This window comes from Salmo salar, chromosome ssa11, assembly GCF_905237065.1.
Source record: "Salmo salar chromosome ssa11, Ssal_v3.1, whole genome shotgun sequence".
Taxonomy (NCBI): Eukaryota; Metazoa; Chordata; class Actinopteri; order Salmoniformes; family Salmonidae; genus Salmo; species Salmo salar.
Genome location: NC_059452.1, coordinates 21,489,789 through 21,511,843, shown reverse-complemented (window position 1 = coordinate 21,511,843; position 22,055 = coordinate 21,489,789). Strand labels below are relative to the sequence as shown.

The 22,055-nt window shown below is 45.1% G+C and overlaps 1 protein-coding gene across 1 annotated transcript; it reads right to left on the bottom strand.

Moving 5' to 3' along the window:
* Positions 1 to 1,329: 1,329 nt before the first annotated feature.
* Positions 1,330 to 17,385, bottom strand: LOC123725240 (leucine-rich repeat extensin-like protein 5). Its single transcript, XM_045690371.1, has 5 exons — positions 17,295 to 17,385; positions 14,852 to 14,999; positions 14,229 to 14,466; positions 4,918 to 5,988; positions 1,330 to 2,310 (listed from the first exon to the last, which is right to left on the bottom strand). The coding sequence occupies exons 1-5, from the start codon at positions 17,383 to 17,385 to the stop codon at positions 1,330 to 1,332; spliced, it is 2,529 nt and encodes an 842-aa protein (XP_045546327.1).
* Positions 17,386 to 22,055: the final 4,670 nt, after the last annotated feature.

Sequence of the window (22,055 nt, the reverse complement as noted above, 5' to 3'; positions counted from 1 at the left end):
TCAATCTGCATACATCTGCATGTGGGCATAAATATGCATGTGTGGCAAATGGGGCCACTTGGGGCCACTTCTGGGCTGCCAAACCCTACAGGGACACAATGGGCAGCCACTCGGCCTCTCTGTTTCATCTCCCCACCAGTCACCATGGGACAGTCTGACCACACATAGACATGTCACTCTCAGCTCCTTGATTTACTTGCATGGGAATGTCTGTGTGAGGGCATACCAGTGCTGTATTGGACAAAGTGTGTTCTGAGAACCAGGATAATAGTTTTGGAAATAGGATTGGAAATAGCACTGACTGCAATCAGTTTACTTAAATTTAGCTTTATCACACATCCTTCATAGAAAACCAAACACACTTGCAAAAAGATGACTCAAATTCAACTGCAGTAACGAAACGAGTCCAGAGCCTGAATGGATGACCATCGGGGCCAGCGACAATTACTGTGTCCCTCCCCTGGGTGTGGAGGAATGTGTGCAGTGCTTTCACTGCCGTGAGGAGTCAGACCTGCCTTCAATCAGACCGACTCATTCACAAGACTGTGTGAGTGTGTGTGTGATTATGTGTGTGTGTGTGCGCGCGTGTGCCACCCAGCAGGCACAGGGTCCATCAGAGGGACAAGGCCAACGTGAGGCAGGCAGGGACGTGTCAATCACGGCTTCCGTTGGACAGAGATGTCTCGCCAGGCAGAACAATACCGCCAGACTGGGCCGCGTGCACTCTCTAGCTCTCTGCCTTGCCTAGCAACCAGCCTCAAGTGAGAGAGAGGCGCCATCCCTAGCAACAGGAGCTGAGCAATGAAAAGGCTTTGCACCTTAGCAACGGGGCCCTGCAGTAGAGAGAGGGAATTCTCTGTGACCGACTGAAAACGCCTCTTTATTTATCCAGTGTGAAGTTCATCTGATGGTTCAGAGAGGAGACCCCTCCCTCTCTCTGTCACTTGCCACACAGAGAATGGAGAGAGGTAGAAACTTGGAAAGGAAGAAAAGAAAGGGGCAGATACTTGGAGGATAAGATCATGACTAATGGTTGTTCTTTGCGGTGGAGGTCTGACAGAGACTCTAAAACAACTGCAGTGAGCGGCAGGCCACTGGTACAGAAGGATGATGACGGGCTGGGGTGTTGGAGCACAGGCTCTCCTTTGCATATGAAGGAAAAGAGCGGGAATGTAGAACGAGGAAGGAACAGGAATATAGGAAAAGTTACTCGAGAGCCACTTGCTCGAATGCTAAAGGCACAGATTTGTCCTACCGGAGAGAGATTAATTTGAGAGCTCGCCGATGTGACTGGCGTTTAGGCAAATAAACCAAAAAGTCAATCCCTTCTCAAAGGTGTAGATGGTGGAACAGAAGGGCCGTGGAGAGGTGTAGATGGTGGAACAGAAGGGCCGTGGAGAGGTGTAGATGGAACAGAAGGGCCGTGGAGAGGTGTAGATGGAACAGAAGGGCCGTGGAGAGGTGTAGATGGTGGAACAGAAGGGCCGTGGAGAGGTGTAGATGGTGGAACAGAAGGGCCGTGGAGAGGTGTAGATGGAACAGAAGGGCCGTGGAGAGGTGTAGATGGAACAGAAGGGCCGTGGAGAGGTGTAGATGGAACAGAAGGGCCGTGGAGAGGTGTAGATGGAACAGAAGGGCCGTGGAGAGGTGTAGAGTGGAACAGAAGGGCCGTGGAGAGGTGTAGATGGTGGAACAGAAGGGCCGTGGAGAGGTGTAGATGGTGGAACAGAAGGGCCGTGGAGAGGTGTAGATGGTGGAACAGAAGGGCCGTGGAGAGGTGTAGATGGAACAGAAGGGCCGTGGAGAGGTGTAGATGGAACAGAAGGGCCGTGGAGAGGTGTAGATGGAACAGAAGGGCCGTGGAGAGGTGTAGATGGTGGAACAGAAGGGCCGTGGAGAGGTGTAGATGGTGGAACAGAAGGGCTGTGGAGAGGTGTAGATGGTGGAACAGAAGGGCCGTGGAGAGGTGTAGATGGTGGAACAGAAGGCCGTGGAGAGGTGTAGATGGTGGAACAGAAGGCCGTGGAGAGGTGTAGATGGTGGAACAGAAGGCCGTGGAGAGGTGTAGATGGTGGAACAGAAGGCCGTGGAGAGGTGTAGATGGTGGAACAGAAGGCCGTGGAGAGGTGTAGATGGTGGAACAGAAGGGCCGTGGAGAGGTGTAGATGGTGGAACAGAAGGGCTGTGGAGAGGTGTAGATGGAACAGAAGGGCTGTGGAGAGGTGTAGATGGTGGAACAGAAGGCCGTGGAGAGGTGTAGATGGTGGAACAGAAGGGCCGTGGAGAGGTGTAGATGGTGGAACAGAAGGGCTGTGGAGAGGTGTAGATGGTGGAACAGAAGGCCGTGGATTGATTTGATTTGATTTGGATCTCTTTTAGTCCCCATTTGGACGAATCTTCCAAGAGTCCTTAAATATTAAAATACAATTTATATACACGAACACAATTTCACATATAACACACTATTACAAACATACATAATATACTAACGTAATAAACCAATAAGTAATCAATCTAAAAAATATGAATTCTTCATCTACTGTAATCCCACAACATTTCTGTGTATTATATTTAAATTGTTTTAAAATAATGTTTAAATTTATATATTGAAAGGTTTCTGATTTGCTCAGTTAATTTATTCCATTTCTTTATTGCTCTAAATCGAAATGTTCTTTTGCCTATTTCTCTTTTCTGTCTGGGTAACGCATAGATGGTGGACAATCTATTCCTAGTATTTACGGAATGTCTGTCTCTTACCAACTGATTACCGTTGTGAATAGAACTTGGCCGTTTTAAATGATGTATATTATGAAATAAAATAAGCATGTTTTTTTCAATTATCTTGTCGATTGATGACCAACCAAGAACATTGCGTATGACTGCAACAGAAAAACCATATCTCCACCGTAAAACAATCCTTGCTGCTTTGTTCTGTGCAATCTGCAGCCTCCTAACTTCACTTGATGATGCATTTCCCCAGACCACAGAACAGTAGTTCACTTGACTCTCAATTAAAGCTTGTGTTATTTGCTTAAGAATTTTTCCTGGTAAATATTTAGCTATCCTTCTGATTATGCATGCTGTTTTAATATTTTTTTTACATAGATTAGTTATTTGAGATGACCATGATAAGCAGTTGTCTAGCTGCACTCCTAATAGTTTGGTTTCTGCCACTTCTTCAATTTGTACTCAACCCATACTTAATTGTATCCCATGCTGTTTTGGCCTTTTCCTAATGGAACAGACCAACATAACTTTGGTTTTCTTGGTGTTTAAAACAAGTTTATTCTGGCAAACCCACTCCCTAATATTCTCCAAATCTCCTTGTAAAGCTTGCTGTACCTGTTGGACCGATTGTCCTGCTGCATAAATTGTAGTATCATCTGCAAATATAGTAGCTTGAGTTTCAGCTAGGGCATAGGAAAGGTCGTTGGTATATATTAAATAAAGAAGTGGCCCAAGGCAGCTGCCCTGCGGTATTCCACAGTTTAAAGCATGAGGGGAAGAAAATGAACCATTGATATAAGTGGACTGTTTCCTGTCAGTTAGATATGACTGTACCCAATTCAATGCTACCTCCTTAAAACCATAATGCATTAATTTTGTCAAAATTATCTCATGATCCACTAAATCAAATGCTGCACTGAAATCTAAAAATAGTACCCCCACAAACTTGCCATTATCCATAGCATTGAGCCACTGGTCAGTCATGTCAACCAGTGCAGTGGTAGTGGAATGATTTTTGCGATAAGCATGCCGATTGGCTGTAATCAAATCATTATTTTCCATGTACTCCCATATTTGTCTACTCACAATACCCTCCAATATCTTACTGAGTGTAGGGAGTAGACTAATTGGTCGACTATTGGCAGGAGTAGCGGGTTGTTTGCAGTCTTTTGGAATAGGACAAAGTTTAGCATGCTTCCATACATTTGCAAACATCCCCTTTTCCAGTGACCAATTAAATATGTATCTCAGTGGAACTGCAATCTGGGGAGCAGCACAGCGAAGCAAAAAATTGTCCATAAGATCATAACCTGTAGATTTCCCATCAGGTAATGACTTCAATAGGTTTAACACCTCCTCCACTGACACCGTTTGCAGACTAAAAGAGCAGATCTTGTTGCTCATAATATGATCATCAATCCATTGGACAATAGCTTGTTTGGTAGAATGTATGTTTACATTGTTGCTCAGTAAATTAACTTTCTTTGTGAAAAAATCTGCAAAATGATTGGCAATATCAACTGGTTTTGTTATTATTCTCCCGTCAACCTCCACACTAGATGGGCATGTGTCACGTCCTGGCCAGTATATAAGGTTAATTGTTTTGTAGTTTGGTCAGGGCGTGGCAGGGGGTATTTGTTTTATGTGGTTCGGGGTGGTGTGTTTGTGTAAAGGGTGTTTGATTTAGTATTTTCGGGTTTTGGTTTATGTCTAGGTAGTTCTATGTGGAGTCTAGTGAGTGTATGTCTATGTTTGGTTAATTGGGGTTGGGACTCTCAGTTGAAGGCAGGTGTTGTCTATCTGCCTTTGATTGAGAGTCCCATATATTAGGGTGTGTTTGTGTGTGTGATTTGTGGGTGATTATTCTGTGTATAGCCTTGTGCCTTACCAGACTGTTTATTTGTCGAGTGTTCGTTTTTCGTGTTTTGTTATTTTGTATGTTCATTTTTGAGAGTAATTAAAAATCAAGATGAGCATTCACGTACCTGCTGCGTTTTGGTCCTCATTCACCGACAACAACCGTGACAGCATGATGAGATAGATGTACCAAGTAAACCCTTAACTGTATTCCATACCTTTTTAGAATCATTTTTACAATCAATAAAAGCATTGTTGAAAAATAACTTTTTTTTTTGGGAGAGGTGTAGATGGTGGAACAGAAGGGCTGTGGAGAGGTGTAGATGGTGGAACAGAAGGGCGTGGAGAGGTGTAGATGGTGGAACAGAAGGGCCGTGGAGAGGTGTAGATGGTGGAACAGAAGGCCGTGGATAGGTGTAGATGGTGGAACAGAAGGGCTGTGGAGAGGTGTAGATGGTGGAACAGAAGGCCGTGGAGAGGTGTAGATTGTGGAACAGAAGGCCGTGGAGAGGTGTAGATGGTGGAACAGAAGGGCCGTGGAGAGGTGTAGATGGAACAGAAGGGCCGTGGAGAGGTGTAGATGGAACAGAAGGGCCGTGGAGAGGTGTAGATGGAACAGAAGGGCCGTGGAGAGGTGTAGATGGTGGAACAGAAGGGCTGTGGAGAGGTGTAGATGGAACAGAAGGGCCGTGGAGAGGTGTAGATGGAACAAAAGGGCCGTGGAGAGGTGTAGATGGAACAGAAGGACTGTGGAGAGGTGTAGATGGTGGAACATGGAACAGAAGGGCTGTGGAGAGGTGTAGATGGTGGAACAGAAGGGCTGTGGAGAGGTGTAGATGGAACAGAAGGGCCGTGGAGAGGTGTAGATGGTGGAACAGAAGGGCTGTGGAGAGGTGTAGAGCATGGAACAGAAGGGCTGTGGAGAGGTGTAGATGTGGAACAGAAGGGCTGTGGAGAGGTGTAGATGGAACAGAAGGGCCGTGGAGAGGTGTAGATGGTGGAACAGAAGGACTGTGGAGAGGTGTAGATGGTGGAACAGAAGGGCTGTGGAGAGGTGTAGATGGTGGAACAGAAGGGCTGTGGAGAGGTGTAGATGGTGGAACAGAAGGGCTGTGGAGAGGTGTAGATGGTGGAACAGAAGGGCTGTGGAGAGGTGTAGATGGTGGAACAGAAGGGCTGTGGAGAGGTGTAGATGGTGGAACAGAAGGGCTGTGGAGAGGTGTAGATGGTGGAACAGAAGGGCCGTGGAGAGGTGTAGATGGTGGAACAGAAGGGCCGTGGAGAGGTGTAGATGGTGGAACAGAAGGACTGTGGAGAGGTGTAGATGGAACAGAAGGGCCGTGGAGAGGTGTAGATGGTGGAACAGAAGGGCAGTGGAGAGGTGTAGATGGTGGAGCAGAAGGACTGTGGAGAGGTGTAGTTGTCCTATGTACTTCCTTTGTGCTTCCTTTTTTATGATGTTGGGTTAAATTTAGGTGCCTGTTGTATTTCCCTCTTTCTTTCTCTTTCTTTCTCTTTTCCTTCACTCTGTCAGGTAGCCATCCTTTTTTCGCGGGTCAGCGAAGGAGGATCCTGTTCTCCTGTCTGTTAACAGAGGGATTGATTAAAGGTCCAATGTAGCCGTTTTAATCTCAATATCAAATAATTTATGGGTAGCAATTAAGTACTTTACTGTGATTGTTTACAATTAAAATTGTCAAAAAGAAACAAAAATAGCTTCTTGGCAAAGAGCAATTTCTCAAGCAAGAATTTTGCTAGGACTGTCTGGGAGAGGTTTGAGTGAGGGGATTAATTGGATGAGCCTAATGGGAGGGATATTTAACCTGAAAACTTGCTGTTATTGGCAGAGAGGTTTGAAACTCTCTTTGTTTTTGGTCTATTAACTTATACCGCCTGGTGATATTGCCTGGCAGGCCAAAACTCCATCCCACCAAAACAGGTTGAAATTTCATGTGATCTTTTTAAACAGCTCTTACACTAAAAGGGCATTATAATAGTTTTGCAATTTCACAGTATAATTCCAACCTCATAGTGTGTAAATATATATAAAACACAGGAAAAATCACATATTTGACTGCACTGGGCCTTTATAGAAGGCTGTCAATCAGTTTATTCTGATCCATTAGACCCTATCAGGGCTGGGGCAGGTCAGTAGGCCTGTATTAAGGGCCTAAACCCTGTCATATCAGTAACTCTATTCTTCCAGCAGCACCCTGACGCAAGAAAGGACATGGGCCCCACTCAGAGACCGCTCTGGGCGTGGCGATGAGCACCCAGGCTGCTCTAACAACTGCTTTACGGAAGTTTTATTTTCATCTCTGTTTTAGAATACCATTTTGCAATCACTATCACATCTTAACTTATTCTCAGGACCAGAAATATAATAACTTTATTTAATAGTCAATGGTCTGCCATTAGTATACTGTCTAACAATATTTAAAAGAAAATTGTCTGCCTGTTTTACCCTTTGACTTAATGTCCTCCAGCTATTTCTCCACCTCCAATTCCAGAAAATGATTAGCAACTAAGAAAACTAAATAAACAAAGGAATGTCTGTAATGTTCTGCTTGCATTTTGAATGAACCTTTAAGTCCTGAATGGCCACATATCTAGTTTATGCTCCGAGGGCATTGGTGTGCAATAAAACAACTGAGTGACAGTAAGAAAATACAGCCTAGCGGGGTGAGTCATCCTACCGATGTGAGAACATACCAACTAACGAGTGAACCCAGCTACAAAACTTGGTTTACACTGTCTAGACCAGGGGTGTTCCTGGAGAGACAGGTACTGCAGGATTCTGTCCCAACTAGGCACCATACCAGACCAACAGAGCTAATTGATCAGTTCAGTGATTGACTAAATTCAACACACCTGGTCTTCCAGGTTGGTTAAATCAAAAACAGGACCAGGATTGCCTACCCCTGGTCGAGACTTACAGTCCTGACTTGTAGTTAATTATCCAGCAGCATCGCCAAGGGAGGGATTTCAGATACCAGAGATGCTGCCAGCAATAATCACAACATATTATATGCATTTCAACTTACTGTTGGGTTCATGATGAGCACAACAATGAGCATTGTAGCAGCTACACAGAACTTCCACTCACATTATACCCTTTCCATCTCCTATTCGCTCTCTGATTCGACCTGCCAATCAAACCAAGCTATTGATTTATAAAAGGCTAATGATCACCTCTTGATTAGACGGCACTATGAGACGTTTCCCCACCAGCCTACTCTCACTCTAATTGGTGGCCTGATGCAGGTGGAGCAACTAATTGGATCCTTTTAATCCAGCCCCGCTCGCCACCCCTTTCACACCATCACTGATCCTGCTGCTTTTGTGTCCTAATCAAAGCCCAGTCCATCTATGAATTGATGTTTCTCTGGTTCTCCCTCCTCAGTGACTCCTCTACAGAGTCATCCCCTCCCAAGAACACCCCCTTTGACCCCAACAGATGGACTAATGTCAGATGGCAAAACAAATGTTTTACAGTGTTCTATCTGTGAGGAGGTGACGATTGGTGATGGAAACGTGGAGGTATTGTAGGGCACTTCTCCATCGACATAAGCGTCCACCTCTGTCAAAAAAAAACATGGTCTCTAGAATCTACCTCTCTCACAGAGTAGGAAAGAACCAGTCTTCGACTACAACAGTCTCAGGTAGCAGTATCCTTTTCTCAGTGACCTGAAAGAACTTGATAGATAAAATCAACACACATCCAGTTATGTCACCTGACATAGAAAAGTGATATATGACTATATTACATGACACTCCCTCACCAGGTTCTCCTTCTCATCTTTCTCTGTCTCAGAGGTAATTACAGCCCTGAAAGCAATTGATGCCAAAAAATCCCCTGACCTTGATGATCTAGACCCCCACATACTACAATTAGCTGCAGACATAACTGCTCCTCTTTTAACATACATCTTTAGTCTCACCCTAGAATGTAATGAAATCCGCAAGTTGTGGAAATCAGCATTTGTCCCACCTCTTTAGAAAGGAGGTGATCCCACTCTATTGAATAAGTATCAGCCCATATCTAAATTGTCTGTTCTGGCAAATGTATTGGAATCCCTAGTCATTAAGCAGTTTAAGGCCTACCTCGGGGAAAACAATGTTTTCAGTGATATGCAATTAGGTTTCAGGTCTAGCCACAGCACTGTCACAGCAACTTTGAAGGTTCTGAATGATGTTCACTGTGCCCTGGATAAGAAGCTGCATTGTGTATCTGCATTCATAGACTTGTCAAAGGCATTTGACACTGTGGACCATACTGTCTTGGTTCAGAGCTTAATGTGTATTGGGATTTCTCAGGCTCTGGAGTAATTTGTGAACTACCTGTCAAATAGAACCCAGTGTGTTAAGGCAGATGGTTGTAAGTCGGACACCGTAGAGCTGTGCTCAAGTATGCCTAAAGGATCAATTTTAGGTCCGCTGTTGTTTATTATCTAGATCAACAACATTTGGAGACATATTGAGACAGCTGATGTACATTTTTATGCAGATGACACTGTTCTCTATTCAAATGGCAGCCGTTTGACTTTGGCTTTTGAAAAAGCTCAAACAGCTTTTAACATCATTCAAATCAAATCAAATCAAATAGTATTTGTCACATACACATGGTTAGCAGATGTTAATGCGAGTGTAGTGAAATGCTTGCGCTTCTAGTTCCGACCATGCAGTATTATCTAACAAGTAATCTAACCTAACAATTTCACAACAACTACCTTATACACACAAGTGTAAAGGAATGAATAAGAATATGTACATAAAAATATATGAATGAGCGATGGCCGAACAGCATAGGCAAGATGCAGTAGATGGTATCTATACAGTATAGTACAGTATATACATATTGTCACGCCCTGACCGTAGAGATCCTTATTATTCTCTATGTTTGGTTAGGTCAGGGTGTGACTAGGGTGGGGATATGTATGTTTTCTGTTTCTTTGGGCCAAGTGTGGTTCCCAATCAGAGGCAGCTGTCTATCGTTGTCTCTGATTGGGAATCATACTTAGGCAGCCTGTTTTCCACCTGTGTTTGTGGGAGGTTGTTTTCTGTTTAGCATTCTGAGCCTAACAGAACTGTGCGCTTTTGTTTTTTCGCCGTTTGTAATTTTGTTTGAGTGTGTCTTGAAATAAATTATCATGAACACTTACCACGCTGCGCTTTGGTCCACTTCTCCTTCTTACGACGAGCGTTACACATATAGGATGAGTAATGTAGGGTATGTAAACATTATATAAAGTGGCATTATTTAAAGTGGCTAGTGATACATTTATTACATCAATTTTTTCATTATTAAAGTGGCTAGAGATGAGTCAGTATGTTGGCAGCAGCCACTCAATGTTAGTGATGGCTGTTTAACAGTCTGATGGCCTTGAGATAGAAGCTGTTTTTCAGTCTCTCGGTCCCCGCATTGATGCACCTATACTGACCTCGCCTTCTGGATGGTAGCGGGGTGAACAGGCAGTGGCTCGGGTGGTTGTTGTCCTTGATCTTTTTGGCCTCCTGTGACATCGGGTGGTGTAGGTGTCCTGGAGGGCAGGTAGTTTGCCCCCGGTGATGCGTTGTGCAGACCTCACTACCCTCTGGAGAGCCTTACGGTTGTGATACAGCCCGACAGGATGCTCTCGATTGTGCATCTGTAAAAGTTTGTGAGTGTTTTTGGTGACAAGCTGATATTTATTAAAGTCCAAGGGGCAGGCAAGAGAATGGTCATGGACAGGCAAAAGATCATAAACAAGGTCAGAGTCCAGGAGGTACAGAGTGGCAGGCAGGCTCGAGGTCAGGGCAGGCAGTATGGTCAGGCAGGTGGGTTCAGAGTCAAGGCAGGCAAGTGTCAAAACTGTGAGGACTAGCAATAGAGAGATAAGAAAAGGCAGGAGCACGGAGAAACAAGCTGGTTGACTTGACAAAACAAGACGAACTGGCAACAGACCAACAGAGAACACCGGAATAAGTACCCAGGGACTAATGGGGAAAACGGGTGACAGTTGGAGGTGGGTGGAGACAATCACAAAGACAGGTGAAACAGATCAGGGCGTGACAACTATGGTATGAATACTATGGTATTCACTGAGTGTTTTTGCAGACTTTATTGAAATATTTGCTGTAGTGTTGCAGACATGACTGTAGTATATTGTACTATTCACAGTTTACTATAGTATAAATACTGTAGCAAAAAAAACTGTAATATACTATAGTAATTACTGTAGTGTTTTGCGGACTGTAGTATTTACGATATATTTTTTTTATCTTTGTGATATAAGTGGGGGCTTTGTCCTTGAGTAAATCTGTGGGACAAAATTCTCAAAGAGCAAATTTTCCATGACCTGTAGTGTTGGTTGGTTGGTTGGTCAGAGGTCTGAGCAGATAATTCAGAGCTTCTGCTCTTTTCTTTAATCAAAACCTCTTAAGGATCCGCTCCTTTTTTTCAATTTTCGCCTAAAATGACATACCCAAATCTAACTGCCTGTAGCTCAGGACCTGAAGCAAGGATATGCATATTCTTGATACCATTTGAAAGGAAACACTTTGAAGCTTATGGAAATGTGATATTAATGTAGGAGAATATAACACATTAGATCTGGTAAAAGTTAATACAAAGATTCTTTTTTTGTGCCATCATCTTTGAAATGAAAGATAAAGGCCATAATGAATTATTTTAGCCCAGGCGCAATTTAAACTTTAGCCACTAGATGGCAGCAGAGTATGTGAAAACCTTTAGACTGATCCAACGAACTATTGCATATCTATTCAAAATGATGTATCAAGACTGCCTAATTGGTTTATTCATACATTTTTCATGTTCATAACTGTACACTCTCCTCAAACAATGGCATGGTATTCTTTCACTGTAATAGGTACTGTAAATTGGAAGTGCAGTTAGATGAACAAGAATTTAAGCTTTCTGCCCATGTCAGATAAATCTATGTCCTGGGATGTTTTTTTTGTTTCTTACAACCTCATGCTAATCACATTAGCCTACTTTAGCTCAACCGTCCTGAGGTCAGGACATCAATCCTGTAGAGGATAACCTCTAGGGAACACAATATATGGTCTATACTTGGCATGTAGTTTTCTCACTTATGGGTGGCACAAATTGGGATATGGGGAGGGGAATGGGCAGTGTATATGCAAATAATAAATACTGCAGTATATAAACTCAGCAAAAAAAGAAAAGTCCCTTTTTCAGGACCCTGTCTTTCAAAGATAATTCGTAAAAATCCCAATAACGTCACAGATCTTCATTGTAAAGGGTTTAAAAACTGTTTCCCATGCTTGTTCAATGAACGGGGCGGCAGGGTAGCCTAGTGGTTAGAGCGTTGAACTAGTTGCAAGTTCAAATCCCCGAGCTGACAAGGTACAAATCTGTCATTCTGCCCCTGAACAGGCAGTTAAGCCACTGTTCCTAGACTAGTCAATAAATATCTTGGTCACAATTTGTTTTGCGCAATATTAATGTTTATGCAAGGAGTTGTTTGATACTCTTAAGGTCATTCCTTTAGATAATTAATGAAAACTTAGTACAAATGAGATTGAATCCTCGAGCTGACAAGGTAAAAATCTGTCATTCTGCTGCTGAACATGGCAGTTAACCCACTGTTCCTAGGCCGTCATTGAAAATAAGAATTTGTTCTTAACTGACTTGCCTAGTTAAATAAAGGTAAAAAACCCCATAAACAATTCATGAACATGCACCTGTGGAATGGTCATTAAGACACTAACAGCTTACAGACAGTAGGCAATTAAGGTCACAGTTATGAAAACTTAGGACACTAAAGAGGCCTTTCTACTCACCCTGAAAAACACCAAAAGAAAGATGCACATAGTCCCTGCTCATCTGTGTGAGTGTGCCTTAGGTATGCTGCAAGGAGGCATGAGGACTGCAGATGTGGCCAGGACAATAAATTGCAATGTCCGTACTGTGAGATGCCTAAGACAGAGCTACAGGGAGACAAAACAGACAGCTGATCGTCCTCGCAGTGGCAGACCACGTGAAACAACACCTGCACAAGTTCGGTACATCCGAACATCACACCTGCGGGACAGATACAGGATGGCAACAACAACTGCCCGAGTTACACCACAATCCCTCCATCAGTGCTCAGACTGTCCGCAATAGGGAGAGAGAGGCTGGACTGAGGGCTTGTAGGCCTGTTTTAAGGCAGGTCCTCACCAGACATCACCGGCAACAACGTCGCCTATGGGCACAAACCCACCGTCACTGGACCAGACAGCACTGGCAAAAAGTGCTCTTCACTGACGAGTCACGGTTTTGTCTCACCAGGGGTGATGGTCGGATTCGCGTTTATCGTCAAAGGAATAAGCGTTACACCGAGGCCTGTACTCTGGAGCGGGATCGATTTGGAGGTGGAGGGTCCGTCATGGTCTCGGGTGGTGTGTCACAGCATCATCAGACTGAGCTTGTTGTCATTGCAGGCAATCTCAACGCTGTGTGTTACAGGGAAGACATCCTCCTCCCTCATGTGGTAGCCTTCCTGCAGGCTCATCCTGACATGACCCTCCAGCATGACAATGCCACCAGCCGTACTGCTCGTTTTGTGCGTGATTTCCTGCAAGACAGGAATGTCAGTGTTCTGCCATGGCCAGCGAAGAGCCCGGATCACGTCTGGGACCTGTTGGATCAGAGGGTGAGAGCTAGGGCCATTCCTCCCAGAAATGTCCGGGAACTTGCAGGTGCCTTGGTGGAAGAGTGGGGTAATATCTCACAGTAAGAACTGGCAAATCTGGTGCAGTCCATGAGGAGGAGATACGCTGCAGTACTTAATGCAGCTGGTGGCCACACCAGATACTGGGTGTTACTTTTGATTTTGACCCCCCCCCCCCCTTTGTTCAGGGACACATTATTCAATTTCTGTTAGTCACATGTCTGTGGAACTTATTCAGTTTATGTCTCAGTTGTTGAATCTTGTTATGTTCATACAAATATTTACACATGTTAAGTTTGCTGAAAGTAAACACATTTGACAGTGAGAGGACGTTTCTTTTTTTGCTGAGTTTACTATAGTAATTACTGTTGTGTTTTTGCAGACATTACTGTATAATTTAATGTAGTGTTTTTGTGGTCTGTTGTTTAATGCAGTATTTACTATTATACTATTTATTCTATAGTATACTCCAACATTCTATAGTAAGTATACACATGATGTTACGCTCGTCGTTGTAAGAATGGTCGGACCAAGGTGCAGCGTGGTAGGCGTACATCTTACTTTATTAAATGAACACCGAAAAAAAAAAATACAAACGAAACGTAACGTTTAGCAGGGCTAAACAGCACAGTACCAAAACAAGATCCCACAAACTACAGGTGGGAAAAAGCTGCCTAAGTATGATCCCCAATCAGAGACAACAATAGACAGCTGCCTCTGATTGGGAACCATACCTGGCCAACAAAGAAATAGAAAACATAGATTACCCACCCTAGTCACACCCTGACCTAACCAATTAGAGAATTAAAAGGATCTCTAAGGTCAGGGCGTGACAGTACCCCCCCGCAAAGGTACGGACTCCGGCCGCAAACCTGAACCTATAGGGGAGGGTCCGGGTGGGCATCTACCCTCGGTGGTGGCTCCGGTGCGGGACGCAGACTCCGCTCCGCTCGTGGCTCCGCCAACTTCAGTGGTGCGGGGATCGTCGCCGGAAGCTCCGGACCGTGAATCATCGCTGGAGGAATCGAACCGTGGATCATCGCCGGGGACTCCGGACCGTAGATCGCTGCAGAAGGCTCTCGACTGGGAACCGTCGCTGGAGGCTCCGGGCTGCCGACCGTTGCTGGATGCTCCGGACTGCCGACTGTCGCTGGATGCTCCGGACTGCCGACCGTTGGTGGAGGCTCCGGACAGTAGACTGTCACTGGAGGCTCCGGGCCACGGATCGTCACTGGAGGCTCCGGGCCACGGATCGTCACTGGAGGCTCCGGACCATGGATCGTCACTGGAGGCTCCGGGCCATGGATCGTCACAGGAGGCTCCGGGCCATGGATCGTCACAGGAGGCTCCGGGCCATGGATCGTCACAGGAGGCTCCGGGCCATGGATCGTCACAGGAGGCTCCGGGCCATGGATCATCACTGGAGGCTCCGGGCCATGGATCATCACTGGAGGCTCCGGGCCATGGATCATCACTGGAGGCCTGGAGCGTAGAGCTGGCACAACGCGTCCTGGACAAAGGACCACCTTTGTCCAGGAGTGCGAGGTGCGAGGTGCTGGCACAGGACGCACTGGGCTGTGAAGGCGCACCGGAGATACAGCGCGTAGAGCTGGTGCAGGATGTACTGGACCGAGGAGGCGCACTGGAGACCAGGCGCGCTGAGCCGGCACCACCCGTCCTGGACAGATGCCCACTTTCGCACGGCAAGTGAGGGGAGCTGGAACAGAATGCACCGGGCTGTGGATGCGCACTGGAGACACCGTGCATATCACGGGAGTTGGCTCTGGTTCAAACCCTGGCTCTGCCAACCACCCCGTGTGCAAAAAATATTTTTGGGGTGGACTGCCTCTCGGGCTTCCCTCGTGGTTGCGAACCCCGGTGTCGTCGTTGTTCCTCCCTCACTGCGTCCGTCTGCTCCCATGGAAGGCGATCCTTTCCGGCATGGATCTCCTCCCACGTCCAGGATCCCTTACCGTCCAAGTTATCCTCCCATGTCCAGGATGTCTGCTCCTCCTGGCCACGCTGCTTGGTCTGTTTGTGGCGGGATCTTCTGTTACGCTCGTTGTTTGAGAATGGTCGGACCAAGGTGCAGCGTGGTAGGCGTACATCTTACTTTATTAAATGAACACCGGAAAAAAAATCTAACGAAACGTAACGTTTAGTAGGGCTAAACAGCACAGTACCAAAACAAGATCTGCCTAAGCTGCCTAAGTATGATCCCCAATCAGAGACAACAATAGACAGCTGCCTCTGATTGGGAACCATACCCAGCCAACAAAGAAATAGAAAACATAGATTGCCCACCCTTGTCACACCTTGACCTAACCAAATAGAGAATTAAAAGGATCTCTAAGTTCAGGGCGTGACACATGATTGAGGAATACTACATTGCGTAGTATAGTATTCTACAGATTACTACAGTTTACTACAGAATTCTATAGTAAGTACTGTAGTATTCTATAGTAAACTGTATTCTTTCATGTGGTGCCCTTCGTTTGTCACCAATGATGTGATCTCTATTGTGTTGTGGGGTGGACATCACTAGCAACACTCAGGTTCAAACACTGGTACATTCTTATTTAGAAGGCCATTTTAGGAAAAGTTCTATTTTATCTATCCTCTCTCCTAGCTTGAAATGAAAAGAAGCTCAAATTGTGTTGTTTTATGCTAACAGTCCTGAAAATTAGAACCGAGCATGGAAAAAGTCCTTTAAATTACTCCCCTGGTCTTGGAATTCCCTCCAAGCCAACCTAAAGCTCCAGGATCTGGTAGCAGTTGTTTCTAATTGTCACCTGATGTCATTAGTTTGCGTTTCATTATGTAAGGAAGCATGTTGTTTTACTTAACAAACACCACACACACATCCACTGTTTGTTTGCTGGTGTATTTGTGCTGTTGCCAGTGTCTTCTGTCTGTGTTGTCCATTTTGTCCTACTTCCTTTTTTTTATCCCCTGTCCCCACAGGAGGCCTTTGCCTCTTGCCAGGCCATCATTGTAAACAAGAATTTGTTCTTAATTGACTTACCTGGTTAAATAAAGGTTAAATAAAAAAAATATTACAATAGGCGTAGTTCTGTGTGTGAAAATGAGAATGAGATGAGAAGTTTCCTTTATGTAATATTCCATCCCTGATGCTTCTCACTTTCCCGAATGTTTCAAGAGGGTGTCCTTCCCAACCAGAAACCTCTTTCACATTCATTCCTTCCACATCACATCCATTCAAGCACCTAAGCACAAAAGACCATCCACAGCCTCAGTGTTCAAATGAAATGGTGCAACTAGTTGAAGTTCTTTCTTCATTAATGCTCCACCTGGGACCTGGAGGGAAGCAGAGAGGAGCCTATTGTCTGTCATTAGTGAGCTGGGGTGTTGTGTGATGGCTGACTGACAGGGACAGACCTCTCAGGAAGCCTGATGATGATGAGTCCTGTTAAGAGCAGAGGAGCCCCTGATAGTTCATTGAGTGGTGGGTTGGTGAGACCAGTGTGAGTCTGAGAATAGAGATCTATCAGCCCAGATGGACCCTGCAGCCTGCTCCAATCAGCTCACAAAAGTGATATAATTACCAGGGCGGGAGGGGAGAGGGCCGCCACCTTTTGAGTTCTCCCGGTCCCCCCTTTCCCACCCACCCATTCTACCACACTCCAAGTTTACTGATTGTGCCACTCCTCCCAGCCCAGCTGTTATCCCCCCTCCAACAACAGGCCAATTTGTCCCCGCGGCCCAGTACCCCACGCCCACCCGGTGCGTTATTTAGCCCCTCTCCTGCACTTCAATGGCAGGTATTGATTAGAGCGCGACCACCCCTCCTTCACGTTCCACGAAAATCTGGCCCCCCTCTTCCTAGCAACCTTTAATCTGATTACAGGCTTTCTGCAGCCTTTCACATGGGGCTGGCCCCAGGGGGGACAATGGTGGGTAGAGTGGTTTCACACACACTCCCAGGGTCATGTGATCCAGGAGAGGAGCTCCCTCCACTCTCCTCCAGCACCCCGGGTCCTTTCAGGGGGCACTATAGGAGGGTCTGCCCACCTGCTTGTCCGCCTGCACTCTTCAAACACAGGATTAACAGGGACATCTCTGTTACAGTCCCACTGCCTCCTCCTCCTCCTGCCTTCTGCATCCCGCCTCCATCCCCCTCTGTCGGCCCCTCAAACTCCCACAGCCTTGTTTGATTAGCCAGAAGAAGATATTTGAAGCCATTTCCCTCTCACTTTCTCCCCCTCATTCTCATTCTTTACCTCTTCTGTCTAGCGTTCTCTCTCACTCAGTTTGAAGCTCCAATCCCTCCTCCCTCCTTCCTCTTCCCTCCTCCGGCCTCCTCATGGGAAAGCTATGTGAATCAGGGAAATCGCTGCTCCACCCTCCCTGCTCTCCCCTGCTGTCCATCTAATTTATCCCATGTAATCCCTTAAACCTGGGCTGGAGTTGCTGCACACTGCCTTAGTGTCAGGGTTCCCCTGGTTGACTTTCCTCGCATCAGGATTAGAAGTGAGGAATTCCTCATAAAGCCACTTCAGGAATCAGGGGCCAAACCTAGGGACATGCGCTCACTGAACTTACTCCAGAGTAGATTCATTATGAGGAAACTGTCCAATTCTTTCCAAATGCAGATATATACAGTATATTTTGCCACTCATTCCTGTAGAAGACCATTTCTATTGTGAAGAAAGTGTCCCTTGTAAAATATTCAGAAAACTATTGTGTTCAAACTGATACTTCTCTTAACTAACCTCATAATTAAGCTTAAATAAATAAATCATAATTTATTGTGACCTCTTCACTCATGAAACCAGCTGGTTTGTCAGGCAGGCACAAAGCTAGGGTCCACACTGAGTGTTTAGAGTTCATTAAACGCCATGGTGATGGATCAGGAAATAACCCTATTGACTGGTCTGTCCAGTGACCGGGATCTCTGTTAGGCCTCATTACCATGAGAATACTGGGATTGGAAAGGTTGGCCCTGAGGGTGACCAGTCTGGTATGACCAAAATGGACAGGCAACAGACCTCTATCAGGCCAGCTCAGACCCTCTCCTTAACCCACCACGCCCTCACATATGCTCAGCGAGCAATAACATGGTTTGCTTTTTGTCTGTGTTTATGGTCATACTAATAACCCCCCTCTTTGACCTGATGCAGATACTCTTGAAGTAGAAATGCGTATGGGTATGGGAGAGTGAAAGTAAGAGTTATTCAGGGGTACTTGGTACAATGATGGTGATAATCAAGTCTGTCAGACCTGTAATGAACATACCATAGAGAGTCTCAGACAGAAGACACAGGACATATTCCACATCAGTGGCGTATTTAACCTTTATTTTGACAGGGAGTCAATGCTGAGACCAAGGTCTCTTTTCCAGATGTGCCCTGTTTAGCACAACAATACACATCAAAATACAATATACACATTAAACTACACATCCATATACACATTAAAATATACAACAATACATTAAAATAATACCTGTTCACAGAAAACACAGGGTGAGAGATGAGGGGAGGGACTTGACTGAGAGTAACAGATGGTGGGGCCAACACCAGGCCCCTGACAGTTAGTCAGAGGGGTGCTCTTCACGTCACAGAGTGTGACAGAGATTGATCTAACCTTTAACCTCTAACATGTTGCCCTATAAGGCTAAACAAGTGTCTCTGGGTATGTGGGCCCCTGGATTGATCTCTCTAAGCCCTCCAACTCCCAACTTTGACCGGAGGAAGTGGCCAGGCTAGGTCACAATGACATCGGGTTGTGCTTCGTGAGACAGGACAGAGAACCCTGCTACGTACCTCTGATTGGCTGTGGCTCAAGGCACAAGAGCAGGTTCTTTTTTTTTTACTAGCTCAGATTTGAACACATGGTGAGGTCAAAGGTGCTGGTCTAAGATCTCACTTACTGTAGACAGGACAGAGGACCCTACATACATTGCAAAAGCTTTATGATAACTATGGGAGCAATAGCATCACACAATAAAGGTCCAAAGCTGTTTCCTGGTAGGTATGCTCTGTCACACCAGCCTTCGCTTTGGCTTCCCCTCCTGTCCAGCTCAGGCGATCGGCGTCGCCAGTCTTCTAGCTGCTGCTGAACCCGCTGATGGCAAGCGCCCTTCACTCATCAACCTGTCTCGTCATCATCAACTTGTCTCATCATTACACACACCTGGGTCCAATCCCCACTCTATCACTGTATATATACTCCCTCTGTTATTTGTCTTTGTTGGTCATTGTAAATGTTGCTTGTTTTCCTGAGAGACATCTCTCCTACTATTTCCTGAGTACTTTATTATTATTTAGCATTTTGGGTTTCGTCCCGCTTTTATTTATATGTATGTGTGTATAAATAAACTCAGCAAAAAAAGAAACGTCCTCTCACTGTCAACTGCGTTTATGTGTAAATATTTGTATGAACATGACAAGATTCAACAACTGAGACATAAACTGAACAAGTTCCACAGACATGTGACTAACAGAAATTGAATAATGTGTCCCTGAAAAAAGGGGGGTCAAAATCAAAAGTAACAATCAGTATCTGGTGTGGCCACCAGCTGCATTAAGTACTGCAGTGCATCTCCTCCTCATTGACTACACCAGATTTGCCAGTTCTTGCTGTGAGATATTACCCCATTCCCCGCTCATTCTTTCGACGATAAACGCGAACCATCACTCCTGGTGAGACAAAACCGTGACTCGTCAGTGAAGAGCACTTTTTGCCAGTCCTGTCTGGTCCAGCGACGGTGGGTTTGTGCCCATAGGCAACATTGTTGCCAATGATGTCTTGTGAGGACCTGCCTTACAACAGGCATACAAGCCCTCAGTCCAGCTCCTCTCTGCCTATTGCGGACAGTCTGAGCACTGATGGAGGGATTTGCGTTCCTGGTGTAACTCGGGCAGTTGTTGTTCCTGTACCTGTCCCACAGGTGTGATGTTCGGATGTACCGATCCTGTGCAGGTGTTGTTACACGTGGTCTGCCACTGTGAGGACGATCAGCTGTCCATCCTGTCTCCCTGTAGCGCTGTCTTAGGCGTCTCACAGTACGGACATTATTGACCTGGCAACATAGGCAGTCCTCATGCCTCCTTGCAGCATGCCTAAGGCACGTTCACGCAGATGTCCAGGGACCCTGCATCTTTCTTTTGGTGTTTTTCAGAGTCAGTAGAAAGGCCTCTTTAGTGTCCTAAGTTTTCATAACTGTGACCTTAATTGCCTACCATCTGTAAGCTGTTAATGTCTTAACGACCGTTCCACAGGTGCATGTTCATAAATTTTTTTATGGTTCCCTGAATAAGCATGGGAAACAGCATTTAAACCCTTTACAATGAAGATCTGTGAAGTTATTTGGATTTTTACGAATTATCTTTGAAAGACAGGGTGCTGAAAAAGGGACTTTTCTTTTTTTGCTATACGCACTACCGTTCAAAAAATTTGGGGTCACTTAGAAATGTCCTTGTTTTTTAAAGAAAAGCAAAAAAAAATTGTCCATTAAAATAACATCAAACTGATCAGAAAGACAGTGTAGACATTGTTAATGTTGTAAACTACTATTGTAGCTGGAAAAGGCTGATTTTTAGTGGAATATCTACATAGGCGTACAAAGGCCCATTGTCAGCAACCATCACTCCTGTGTTCCAATGGCACGTTGTGTTAGCTAATCAAAGTTTATCATTTTAAAAGGCTAATTGATCATCAGAAAACCATTTTGCAATTATGTTAGCACAGCTGACAACTGTTAAAAAAGCAATAAAACTGGCCGAGTAGTGGAGCATCAGAATTTGTGGGTTCAATTACAGGCTCAAAATGGCCAGAAACAAAGACTTTCTTCTGAAACTCGTCAGTCTATTCTTGTTCTGAGAAATGAAGGCTATTCCATGCGAGAAATTGCCAAGAAAATGAAGATCTCGTACAACACTGTGTACTACTCCCTTCACAGAACAGCACAAACTGGCTCTAACCAGAATAGAAAGAGGAGTGGGAGGCCCCTGTGCACAACTGAGCAAGAGGACAAGTGCATTAGAGTGTCTAGTTTGAGAAACAGACACCTCACAAGTCCTAAACTGGCAACATCATTAAATAGTACCCACAAAACACCAGTCTCAACATCAACAGTGAGAGGTGACTCCGGATGCTGGCTTTCTAGGCAGAGTTGCAAAGAAAAAGCCATATCTCAGACTGGCCAATAAAAAGAAAAGATTAAGATGGACAAAAGAACACAGACATTGGACCGAGGAACTCTGCTTAGAAGGCCAGAATCCCGGAGTCGCCACTTCACTGTTGATGTCGAGACTGGTGTTTTGCGTGTGTTTTTTCTCTAAAAGCTGGGATATTTTAATGTAGACTGTACTATACTGACTCTGTTTTACAAATCTTTCATTGGAGAGTATTTTAACTTTTTGTATTGTTTGTTGGTTTGGCAATGCCACTGTCAGCCAGAGAAATATGCTGAGAAGGATTATCACCACAGCAAGCAAGGTACTTGGAGTCAAACAGACAGGCCTGGATGAGATCTTTCAGGTCAAGACCCTCCGCAAGGCTCACTAAATCATTTTAGACCCAAGCCACCCTGTCGTAGGGTAGAGACCAAGACGCAGCGGGAAAATGTACACTCATCTTCTTTTTTATTTGGTGAAGAAGGAAAACACAATAAACGTAAACAAAACGAACTTGACAGTCTTGTCATGCAAACAGCTAAACAAGAACAATCTCCCACAAAAACCCATGAAAAACAAACTCCTAATTATAGGACCCTCAATCAGAGGCAACAATAACCAGCTGCCTCCAATTGAAGGTCCAACCCCAACA

Excerpts from the sequence above, each read along its gene's own strand:
- LOC123725240 (XM_045690371.1), bottom strand. The coding sequence starts at position 17,385 with ATGCAGAAGGCAGGAGGAGGAGGAGGCAGTGGGACTGTAACAGAGATG. Across the intron at positions 15,000-17,294 it reads GAGTGCAGGCGGACAAGCAG|CCCGGTGCATTCTGTTCCAG; the intron begins GTGGGCAGACCC and ends GCGCATCCACAG. Across the intron at positions 2,311-4,917 it reads ACACCTCTCCACGCCCTTCT|CCCTTCTGTTCCACCATCTA; the intron begins GTTCCACCATCT and ends ACCTCTCCACAG.